This window comes from Hemitrygon akajei, chromosome 9 (genome assembly GCF_048418815.1).
Source record: "Hemitrygon akajei chromosome 9, sHemAka1.3, whole genome shotgun sequence".
NCBI lineage: Eukaryota > Metazoa > Chordata > Chondrichthyes > Myliobatiformes > Dasyatidae > Hemitrygon > Hemitrygon akajei.
In genome coordinates, this window is record NC_133132.1 from 129575412 (window position 1) to 129587905 (window position 12494).

The 12494-nt window shown below is 39.1% G+C and overlaps 1 protein-coding gene across 4 annotated transcripts in view; it reads right to left on the bottom strand.

Annotated features, from left to right (window-relative positions):
- Positions 1-12494, bottom strand: part of LOC140733532 (kelch-like protein 29) — a 431638-nt gene that overhangs the window by 25817 nt on the left and 393327 nt on the right. For all 4 annotated transcript variants that reach the window (XM_073056976.1, XM_073056977.1, XM_073056980.1 and 1 more), the window contains one exon: positions 10665-10809. In XM_073056976.1, coding sequence (XP_072913077.1) covers positions 10665-10809 — 145 coding nt within the window. The remainder of the gene's footprint in view (positions 1-10664; positions 10810-12494) is intronic.

Genomic DNA, 12494 nt, shown 5'->3' on the forward strand with positions numbered 1-12494 from the left:
ATTGAGGCCATGATCACCCAGCGTCAGTTGCAGTGGCTGGGGCACGTGATAAAGATGCCCCCACGTTGGCTACCCCGCACAGTGTTATACGGCCAGCTACATCATGGTCGACACTCAGCTGGAGGGCTGAAGAAGTGCTATAAGGATCAGATGAAGAATGCTTTAAGGAAGTGCAAGATCAGACCTGAGGACCTGGAAGATGTTGCTGCTGACCGTAACACTTGGAGACAGCTGTGTAGGGATGGGGTTTGTATTCTGGAGATGGAAAGAACAATCAGAAGACAGCAGAAAAAAGCCAGGAGAAATACAGCCATGGTTGCCATCACTACCACCACGACCACATATACATGTTCCACCTGCAATAGAACTTGTGGGTCCAGGATAGGACTATATAGTCATCAAAGATCTCACCGTTAAAGGAGTTGACGTCATCGGATTCCGATGGACAACTGAAGAAGATAGGAATTGCATCTGTGTTTACGAAATATTTTCTTTAAAGAGTAATTTGTAATTTGGAAATCTTTTTTTAAGATTGTGAGCCTCTGAGTCTTAAATGTGTTTTAAGAATTTTGCCTGGATTTAAACATATGTCACTAAAAATAAATGAACTGTGTAAAATTAAATTACATTAAACTATTTTGTTAGCTGGAAGTATCTCCCCTTTGGTAGGGAGGGGAGACAACTAGTCTTTGAAGAGAAGATCATTACAGTGTAACCTCCCTTCAGTGAGGGAATCCGTAGCTATCTATATTTAATGAGGCTTAAGATCTTCATTTGAGTTCAGAACTTCATAGTCAACTACCCCAATACTATCACAGTAGATTTTGGATGATTATGAGAAGGAGCTGCTTTTCCCAGAGAGTAGAGAGTCTATGGAATTCTCTTATATATACTTAAGACAGGTAGATAGATTTTTGCATGGCAGGGTAATTGAGGGTTAAGGGGAAAGGCGGGTAGGTAGAGATGTCTACAGCCAAATCAACCATGATCTTACAGAATGGCAGAGCAGGCTCGATGGGCTCGCTCCTATTTCTTACGGCTCTCATTGGCTTGGTGTAATGCATACTACAAATGCACAGCAAAGCAGAAGCCCACTGCAGGTACCCTATGGAAACAATGCTTTGCCTCTAAACTTTGTGGCCTTTATTCCAATGGATGGAGAAACTAAAGATCAAGTGCAGATTTCTGAAGAACAGCACTTTTGTATTCTGCCAATCATTATGTATTCTCGTCTTTTACTATTTAACCATTCATGTACTTCTTATGGAATTGAATGTTCTGAAAATAGGTATTAAATTGAAATAATTCAAATACACAGTGAAAACAAAATATATGGTGTGTGTTAAGTTAAATCTCTGGCTGAATATTAAATTATTTTCAAGATATGAGCACATCTTGACATGGAATTCATTTTGCATTTCCAATCTACTCCTGAAAACAATTGTAGCATTTGGGCACATTGAGGACTGAGCAAAACAAAGTCTTTTGCACAGAAAGTAGTTAAAGATAGCAGATTCTAATAAGTATCTCAAAAAATGCTACCAATGTAAGACTAATAAGAACATCTAGCAGGTTTCATGTCACAGAACGTTCTTTCAGTTTGCCCCACAGGCTTTACTGCTGCAGTCATTAAACTAGTAACAGGATCAGATGTGGACATCAACGCATCAGGAAAAGAAGATATTAATGATATGTATTACTTGTCTGTTAAAGCATTGAGATTCTTTAAATACCAAAGCAGCTGCAGATCGGATGTCCTGAAAAGATAACTAAGTCCATAGTGAGTGACAATGGTTCAATGCTGCTGTGAAGTGATTAATTCTATTATATGTATATCTACAGAAAACTATATCAGTGCAGTGATAAAGACTAATTCAAAGTCAAAGTGACTCATGGAAATTTAACAGGGACTCTCGATCCCAATCTCTGATCAAGGACTGCTGGAAGCCTTCTGCAAGGTGCCTTTAACCATGAAAAGGGATATTTTTATTTGGGGACTTAATGTTTTATAGTTACATAAGAACATTAGTTTTGAAGTCTACTGCAGACTAGTGATAATATACTGTAAGTAACATGCTGTGCTGAGCAGAGTAATACAATTGGGATTCAGACAGAAAGCAGATGGAGTTACCCTGCCTATGAATATTGTTTTCAAAGCTTCACATTTCACGCAGTGGTGAATTTACGAGAGATGCTAGCCTCTTTTTCCTTGTTCTCAGTATTATCAAAAATGATGAAACACGGTAAAAGATTGTTTTTTTTAATTATATGAAGAGTTGTGATAGTGACAGATCCTACAAAGCTCCTCAAAAAAAGCTAGTACAGAGCATGATGGTGATTGTACGATGAAACTGGCCAGATTGCCTGCGTTGTACTTGTAATTCAGTAAAGGAATTAGATCATCAGTGGAATTTATCATGAAAGCTTTGAACTTACAGAAGGTGGTGGAGGTCAACCAACTGCTGCAGGAATTTCCTGATTGATTAAAATCTAGCTCCTCCATTGTGAGGCATTTAACAGAGGAGCTTCCAAGAGTAAGATTGCAATTCTAGTTGTTCATTCGACCCTAGGTCCAATTAGTAATCAGCTGCATGTATTATGGGGTCCTGATTTTGAAGGGGTTACTTTAACGTAGCTGTTCTTTGTCTGGTGGGTGCCCTGTGATTACATGTGAATAATCATAGTTTCCTTTGAATATCAGCCCGGCATTATGAATTTCTGGCTTCCAGTGGTATTCATTAATTATGTTGTTCTTGCACCACCCATCTCAGTTATTTCACTGGCTATAAGCTTGAGTTGTTATAGTGGGTCTGAACAGCTTGTTCCCTTACTGAAACCTGTAGTTTCTCTAGGTAAACATGATGTCATTCACTTACTGTACTCAAGCAGTCTGCTTTTAATAAATGTACACTGATTTTTCTGGTGGCAGGCAGGGCAGGTTAATGTTGTTGTCACTCAGATAGCTCAGCGTTCATCGTTAAAGGCAATCTGATCAGATTGCAGCAGACACTACAGTGTAGTCACTGGCTTTCCAGAGAGAGGAAGTAGAAAGACAGGGAAGGAGAAGAGAAAAAGTGATCAGCTACCATGAACATTTCATGGCATTTAAAAATGTATAATGAATTTGGCTTTGCCAGAGCATGCTCATACCCTATGCAGTCTGCTCAACATTTTCACCTTGTAATTGAAAGACAGTTCTTTTTATAAATACAAAAAGAGACCCCTTTTACAAATTAAAAATTTTTAGCTGACTTTTCACATTACTTATTTATTTTGAAAAACACTTTTTCCATTTCACATTTTCTGTTAAATGGAAGTGCTCACATTTACACTAAGCAATTCCATTCAGAAATACTTCAGCCTCTATCTTTGACAGCCATCTGGTTTGTGAGGTACTATTAAGTAACAATTTTTTGTGATAATGTTTATGCCATTTGTAATTATTGAAATTGGGATTTATGAATATGTGATCCAAAATTTACTAAAATATATTTTATATTTGCAAACATTAGATTTCAGTAAATTAGAAGAGCCAGAAGGGGCCATGGGAAGGCCTTGGCAGGCAGGATTAAGGAAAACCCCAAGGCATTCTACAAGTATGTGAAGAGATAGAGGATAAGACGTGAAAGAATAGGACCTATCAAGTGTGACAGTGGGAAAGTGTGTATGGAACTGGAGGAAATAGCAGGGGTACTTAATGAATACTTTACTTCAGTATTCACTATGGCAGCAGACTGAAAAGCTTCAGCATGTAGATTTTAAGAAAGAGGATGTGCTGGAGCTTTTGGAAAGCATCAAGTTGGATAAGTCATCGGGACCAGATGAGAAGTACCCCAGGCCACTGTGGGAGGCGAGGGAGGAGATTGCTGAGCCTCTGGCGATGATCTCTGAATCATCAATGGGGATGAGAAAGGTTCTGGAGGATTGGAGGGTTGTGGATGTTGTTCCTTTATTCAAGAAAGGGAGTAGAGATAGCCCAGGAAATTTTAAACCAGTGAGTCTTACTTCTGTGGTGAACTACATATACCTGTTTGGACACGCCCCCCTGCTGACTGCTCCTGTGGCTCCTCCCACAGACCCCTGTATAAAGGCGATTGGAGGCACTGCTCCTCCCTCAGTTTCCAGGATGTTGTGTGATGGTCTCTTGCTGCTGACAGTGCTTTCTTCCAGCTAATAAAAGCCTATCTCTCGCCTCACGTCTCCGAGAGTTATTGATGGTGCATCAACTTCAGTGGTTGGTAAGTTGATGGAGAAGATCCTGAGAGGCAGGATTTATGAACATTTGGAGAGGTATAATATGATTAGGAATAGTTAGCATGGCTTTGTCAAGGGCCTTTGTCAAGGCCTTACAAGCCTGATTGAATTTTTTGAGGATGTGACTAAACACATTGATGAAGGAAGAGCAGTATATGTAGTGTATATGGATTTCAGCAAGGCATTTGATAAGGTACCCCATGCAAGGCTTATTGAGAAAGTAAGGAGGCATGGGATCCAAGGGGACATTGCTTTGTGGATCCAGAACTAGTTTGCTTACAGAAGGCAAAGAGTGGTTGTAGACGGGTCATATTCTGCATGAAGGTCGGTGACCAGTGGTGTGCCTCAGGGATCTGTTCTGGGACCCTTACTCTTTGTAATTTTTATAAGTGACCTGGATGAGGAAGTGGAGGGATGGGTTAGTAAGTTTGCTAATGACATAAAGGTTGGAGGTGTTGTGGATAGTGTGGAGGGCTGTCAGAGGTTACAGCGTGACACTGATAGGATGCAAAACTGGGCTGAGAAGTGGCAGATGGAGTTCAACCCAGATAAGTGTGAAGTGGTTCATTTTGGTAGGTAAAATATGATGGCAGAATATAATATTAATGGTAAGACTCTTGGCAGTGTGGAGGATCAGAGGGATCTTGGGGTCTGAGTCCACAGGACACTCAAAGCAGCTGCACAGGTTGACATTGTAGTTAAGAAGGCAGACGGTGTATTGGCCTTCATTAATCGTGGAATTGAATTTAGGAGCCTAGAGGTAATGTTGCAGCTACATAGGACCCTGGTCAGACTCCACTTGGACTACTCTGCTCAGTTCTGGTCACCTCACTACAGGAAACTATAGAAAGGGTGCAGAGGAGATTTACAAGGATGTTGCCTGGATTGAGGAGCATGCCTTATGAGAATCGGTTGAGTGAACTCGGCCTTTTCTCCTTGGAGCAATGGAGGATGAGAGGTGACCTGATAGAGGTGTATAAGATGATGAGAGGCATTGATTGTGTGGATAGTCAGAGGCTTTTTCCCAGGGCTGAAATGGTTGCCACAAGAGGACACAGGTTTAAGGTGCTGGGGAGTAGGTACAGAGGAGATGTCAGGGGTAAGTTTTTTTACTCAGAGAGTGGTGAGTGCGTGGAATGGGCTGCCGGCAATGGTGGTGGAGGTGGATAAGATGGGGTCTTTTAAGAGACTTTTGGATAGGTACATGGAGCTTAGAAAAATACAGGGCTATAGGTAAGCCTAGTAATTTCTAGGCACAACTTTGTGGGTCAAAGGGCCTGTATTGTGCTGTAGGTTTTCTATGTCTCTATGTAAAGTAAAAAGCACAAATTCATCCTTCTGAACCATTCACCATTGTGTTATCATTAAAGGCCTCAGACCGCTAGAATAATAGATATTATATCCTTTTCTTTGATAATTAATAAAACACTTATACCCATTATGTTTCCCATTTTAGTGGATCAATTGTGTTTCAGATGTACTCTTGGGAGACTGTAGGTCTGACACGGTGGTCAGCAGCACAGGAGCGCCGCAGGGAACCGTACTCTCTCCGGTCCTGTTCACCCTGTACACATCAGACTTCCAATATAACTCGGAGTCCTGCCATGTGCAGAAGTTCGCTGATGACACGGCCATAGTGGGGTGTGTCAGGAATGGACAGGAGGAGTAGTATAGGAAACTGATACAGGACTTTGTGATATGGTGCGACTCAAACTACCTGTGTCTCAATATCACCAAGACCAAGGAGATGGTGGTGGACTTTAGGAGATCTAGGCCTCATATGGAGCCAGTGATCATTAATGGAGAATGTGTGGAGCAGGTTAAGACCTACAAGTATCTGGGAGTACAGTTAGACGAGAAGCTAGACTGGACTGCCAACACAGATGCCTTGTGCAGGAAGGCACAGAGTCGACTGTACTTCCTTAGAAGGTTGGCGTCATTCAATGTCTGTAGTGAGATGCTGAAGATGTTCTATAGGTCAGTTGTGGAGAGCGCCCTCTTCTTTGTGGTGGCGTGTTGGGGAGGAAGCATTAAGAAGAGGGACGCCTCACGTCTTAATAAGCTGGTAAGGAAGGCGGGCTCTGTCGTGGGCAAAGTACTGGAGAGTTTAACATCGGTAGCTGAGCGAAGGGCGCTGAGTAGGCTACGGTCAATTATGGAAAACTCTGAACATCCTCTACATAGCACCATCCAGAGACAGAGAAGCAGTTTCAGCGACAGGTTACTATCGATGCAATGCTCCTCAGACAGGATGAAGAGGTCAATACTCCCCAATGCCATTAGGCTTTACAATTCAACCGCCAGGGCTTAAGAACTTTTTAAAAGCTATTATAAATGCTTTTTGAGATATTGATTTAGATGCATATCATATTGTATGTAATTAGTTTTGCTACAACAAGTGTATGGGACATTGGAAAAAAAGTTGAATTTCCCCATGGGGATGAATAAAGTATCTATCTATCTATCTTCAGCAGAATACCTTGATTTTATAGTCGTATAAGTCTAAGCTTGAATCAAGTATATTGGCACAAAATTACAAATTTTTTTTCAAATATAATATCTAGCAAGACAATAAAATTTCTCCCCTTCTCTAGTTCTTTATCTCTTTCACCTATCAGCTTTCCAGCTCTTTATTTCACCCCTTCTCCCTGTTTCACCTATCACCTACAACCTAGTACTTCTACCTCCCCTTCCCCCACCTTCTTGCTCCAACTGTAGCTTTTTCCCAGTCCTGATGAAGGGTCTCGGTTCTAAACATCGACTATTTACTCTTTTCCATAGAAGCTGTCTGGCTTGCTGAGTTCCTCCAGCATCTTGTGTGTGTTGCTGCAATAAAACTTTATATCAGCAAAATTGCTTTCTATCAGAAAACAACCAATCACAAAATGCTTAAATTTGTAACTTTAACATTTTTACATTGCGTTACCTGCCTTTAATATGTTGCTTATACTCGAAAAAGACAGCTCAGTCACATATAAGGAACACTAAATCTTAAGCACTGCCAAGCATAATAGCTGCCAATGGAACTTAATTTTTTTACCAATGTGGAGTCCCTTTCTGCAGATCTTAATTGTCTGTAATCTTTTCTTTGCTTCCTTGATGTTTCTCAGTATTTTGCTTTCTATGCCCAATTTTAATTTGATTTGAATCAGGAGTTTCAAACCAGAATATCCAAAATCTGCTGTCCATTAACCAGTTTTGAATCGATTTGACCCCAAAGAGGCCACATGGGGCCAAACCTAGCTGGTATAGGAACTTGCCCATAATTGACCTACATATATTTGCTGCAGATGTGGAGAGCCTGGTTCTAGCTTCTTGCAGGGCCTCCAACAATACAACAAAGGCTACTTGTCCCCAAAACATCACTGAAAGCTTTGACAGCCAGCTGAATCAGCCCTCAAATCCACAAGTGTTTAGAAATGTTCTTGAATTTAACAAATCTTTAAAAGCAACAAAATTATCTGAAAGAGTTAATACTAAATTAAAAATAAGCACTTACCTCTGTGCCACTGAAGAGTGGTGATCCCATTGAAATGAATGGGACAGGAGTAGCTGGTGTAATGCTAAGAGATTAATTATGAGAAGCATTCAGCCACTCAGTTTAGAAACATACAAAACTATATCTGGTTACTCAGGGAAGGAGTCCAGGGACAACTAATATTTCTCCCCTACAGTGCACTAGTGTGCTAATGTTCAATGCCAAGGCTGGTGTTTCTGGCCCATTAATCATAGAAGGAAGCACTTCAATATTTTACCTAAAGGGTTCATATTGCTCAATTACCTGCTTCCTACCAGTCAAAGTGGATTCTACAAGAAAAAACATTGAGAATTGAGCTAATTCGTCTTAGAGAAGATAACATGTAAAACAATGTTCAGGATGTCAAAATGATTTGTTGGAACAATATAAAATGTTTTATTACGCAGAACTGACTTTAATTATTAGAGAAAAGATACCAACGATTAATGGTTTATTTGCATTAAAAACACAATTCCTAAGGAATAGAATCACCCTGCCCAGGCCTGTCCAGCTAGAGTTCAATAGTGAATAGTAGCATTGGAGCTAGGGAGAACAGCTGTGGTCTACGTACATTTGAGAAGACAAGAGGAGATGCCTTCTGCCTTCCATTCCCATGTAAAGGAAGAGGATATGTGACAATGACAGAACTGGCTCTGATATTAACTGCACAATGACACAGCCATGGCAACAGCACCGGGGGGCAATCTCTGCCATTGTCTGACAGATGCTAATTCCTCATTTTCAGTGGACAGAAGTTTCAAAGCTCTTTTTGTTATTTGCTAACAATACTTCTCAATATAGCCAAACAAGTATTCTGTAAAATTGTATCACAACAAAACAAAAACACCCTCTAAAATATAACTGCCTTGGCAGCTTTTCACAAATCATATTGTAATTAACAGTGGATGGGCAATCATGTGTAGGACATTATATGTAATCAGGTATTCCACACAGCAGGCGAGGTTTGCACTGTGCAAGTTTATTTAAGAAGTGGTCCCTTACATCTCAGTAAAATACATCACTTAGTTAACCCACAAATTTAACAGTTCAAACTAAATGAATCACTCACTTATCCACTTCATTGCACTTATGTTGTTGTTCTTACTATGCATAATTAGCAGCCTTGAGCCTCTGTTTGCAAATGCACCACATAACTAACAATGGCATAGTGCAGGGTTTAAATTCTGAACGCTCAACAGTAAAAATGAATTAAAAGCTGATCCATTTGTTTACTGCTAACCCTGACACATCTCAGAGTACCAGAACCACATCAACAATGATTACATATCTCCTCATCCTACCTGCAGTATATATTCACTTGTTCAAAGATACTTGCATGGTTACACTTATATTTCTCTGCCATCCTGTCTAACATCTTTCTCAGATCTAATAGTGTCATTCACAGGACATTATAGCACAGTACAGCCCCTTCAGCCACGATGCTACGCCAACCTTTTAACTTACTCTAAGATCAATCTAATCCTTCTCTCCCACAAAGCCCTTCATTTTGCTATCATCCATGTGCTTGTCTATGAGTTCTTAATGTATCTCCCTGTACCACTATCCCTGGAGGCAAGTTCCACACACACACCAATCATTGTGTAAAAAAAACTCATCTCTGACATCCTCCTATACTTTCCTCCAATCACCTTAAAAATATTAACCATTTTTGCCGTGGGAAAACATCTCTAGCTATCCACTTGATCTTTGCTCTTATCATCTTGTACACCTCTACCAAGTCATTCATTTGAAGTGTCGACTGATTCTCTTTCTATGGATGCTGCATGATGCATTTAATATTTTCTCAGCATTTTTTCTTGTCTGTATTCTACCCATTATCGCCGAAGCCCCATTGAGCCAAAGCATTCCTACTGTCTCCCTATACTCTGATGCCTGCTCTGTAAAGCTGTCTCCTTTTAAATTCCTCTCGCTGTTCTAACCGGCTGACATCCACTCGCTTGCGCAGTCGTGCCCCGATCAAATAGATAGATATGTATCATTTTTAGATATTTTTGATAGATATGTATCATTGCTCCCAGCTCTGATCCATTTTCAGCCACACTTCTGTGATACCAATGACATCATGCCTGCCAATTCCATATCCACAAATGTTAACTGTTATGTTAATCTTTCCACAGATGTTGCCTGACCTGCTGATATTTCCAGCATTTTCCATTTTTGTTGCAGATTTCCAGCACCTGTACAGTTTTGAATTTCCTAACCTGACCTGTTATTTTCCATTAACTGGCCTGCCTGATGCTAACTCCAGCAAATCTCCGACCTTAAAGTTGGCTCCTTCAGCTCCAACTTGAGGTAAAGACAGGATGCTCCCAAACAACTTGTGGGCAATGAGTATGTCTCTTACATGTATTTGCAGACCATTTAATATGATTTTGGTAAAATCGTATGAAAGGTCATTGGATATGGCAGGGCATGGAAGCCACGACATTGCCTTTATAAAATTTATGTGGTGACTTTCAGTCAACTCCTTGTTAATATCTGTGAAGGTTGCACCTTGACTTAGGAACTTCATTGTTTCTTCTTTGATAATGTTTGGTTCTGATATGGCTGCCAAACATTTATTTCATCTGTGAAATTAGAGCATCTCAGAGAAGTTGATAATAAAAAAAATTATTGGGGAAATCAGTGGCTTTTTGAAGTGGGAGGAGGAGATGCGATGATGGTGTTTACCATTTGAAATATTCATATGCCAATTACAGTATTTCTTCTAAACTTAAAATAGTTTAACTGTGATAGAGAACTAACTTAGATTTCCAAAATTTCTTTGTTGTCTGACTCACTTTAAAGTATTGAAAGGGATATTCAGTTTTCCAACTGAATAGCTTTGCCTCTATTGAGTTATATATAAAACATATTGTTTGATTATTCATACCTGCAGAATTGTCTGGAGTGATTCATGTTTGGTCCCGCTTTGATATTCCCTTTGTCGGGATCATATATGGTAGTTGCTCTGGCATAGGCACCTCCAAGAATAAAGACAAAACCATTGAGAGTGACTGCAGGAGCGTACTTGTTATCTGTTAATGGAACAAAATAAATACAACACTTAAACTTCCTGTTAGTAATCCAGATACAGCATTACAAAATAAAATTATAGTGTGAATAATTATGAATGCAATTTCTTGATAATCTGCTGAGTTGGTTTCCTAATACATTTAAAACGCATTTCTAATTAAACCATGTAATATCCACAACTGTAAAAATAACAAGTGTGCTCTATCAGACTAACAGCAATGAAACTCACATAGCCAATAAATCCATTGACACAAACTAATGATAAATCATGTCTCAGTGGAAAGTGAGTAATAAGTGATGAGTTGTGAACATCTGATCACAGTGGAGTGCCACTAGTTTTTGAATCTGTGACTCATGTTATATCATGGCTAATTCTCTTTAAGTACAATTACTATAGGCCAAAAACTTACTTTTGGTTTAAAAGGAGCAGGATTCCCATAATCAAAGGCCATTTGCCCTTCATTGGGCCTTTAAAAATGGCCTCTTTAACAAAGATTGGTATGTGTTGAAATTGTGTCATTTTTACATTCCATTTTAACCTCATTGACCATGTTCCAACTGGTGCAAAGTCTGGAAGTTCACCAGTTTTGTACTTGTGGGATGAAATTAGAGGAATAAGCACAAACATAACAGTGGAATGTAAGGAACCTCTTGAGATGTGCAAGTGGGGACTTTGTGGCAAATCAACAAATATCCAGTCACTCTCTTTACAGTCTATGTTTCTTTATTACAACCTGTAGGAAATGAGACACAGGAATATCAGAAATTGATCATCCTGTCTAGTGCCAGCATTTAAGAATGGATGATACTGGGGTAGAACTCGGGAGTTCTTTCCTCTGATCAGTAATTTCACTTTCTGCACACTTGACAATATGACTCAACAGTATCTGCTACTAATAGAATGGTTCATTATATTTTTTATCTCTATATCTTTGCTTACTGGTTTTTCATCACAGAGCCTTATAATATTGATGGAATTTTGACAGTTTAATAATATTGAGTAATATTGTAAATATACAAATTATTTTCTAGATATTTGAAATAATAAAGAACTTCATAATGAGGAATTTGAATCAACTGACAAATGAAACCTTCCTAAACTCCAATAATAAAAGATTATGGTATCTTCAGACTGATTATTGTGTTACAACATATACATATATATTTACTCTGTTTAAAACAAATTAAGTTTCATTTGTTTTATAGCTTGCTTACATCTTTTCCCATTTTCAAAGTGGTCACAAACACAGTGTCATAGAGATAGTGACAAGCTACAAATTCCCACCCGATTGAATCTTTTTGTAACTATGCTGATCTGGAATTATCTGTATGTAGAGAAATAGAAAATATCCACATATTTATTTCCTTTTTATTAAAGAAACATATTGGTGCTTTTAAAACAACTCAGCAGTACAGCCTAATGTCCAAGGGAGCAAAGATATAAAATGGATATGTACTCATAGGGTAATAGACGACCAGGAAAAAACAATACAAAAACTGTTTTATCTTTTCCTTCAGTTCTTTGCATTACCATCAAGACCCATACCCCATTCACATTGAATCAGAATCAGACTCATATCACTGTTGTGAAGTGTGATATCTTGCAGAAGCAGTATTTATATTTTCAAGGATTAGCCTAATTTGTCACATGTACATCTGAGCATACAGTGAAATACATTATTTCCAT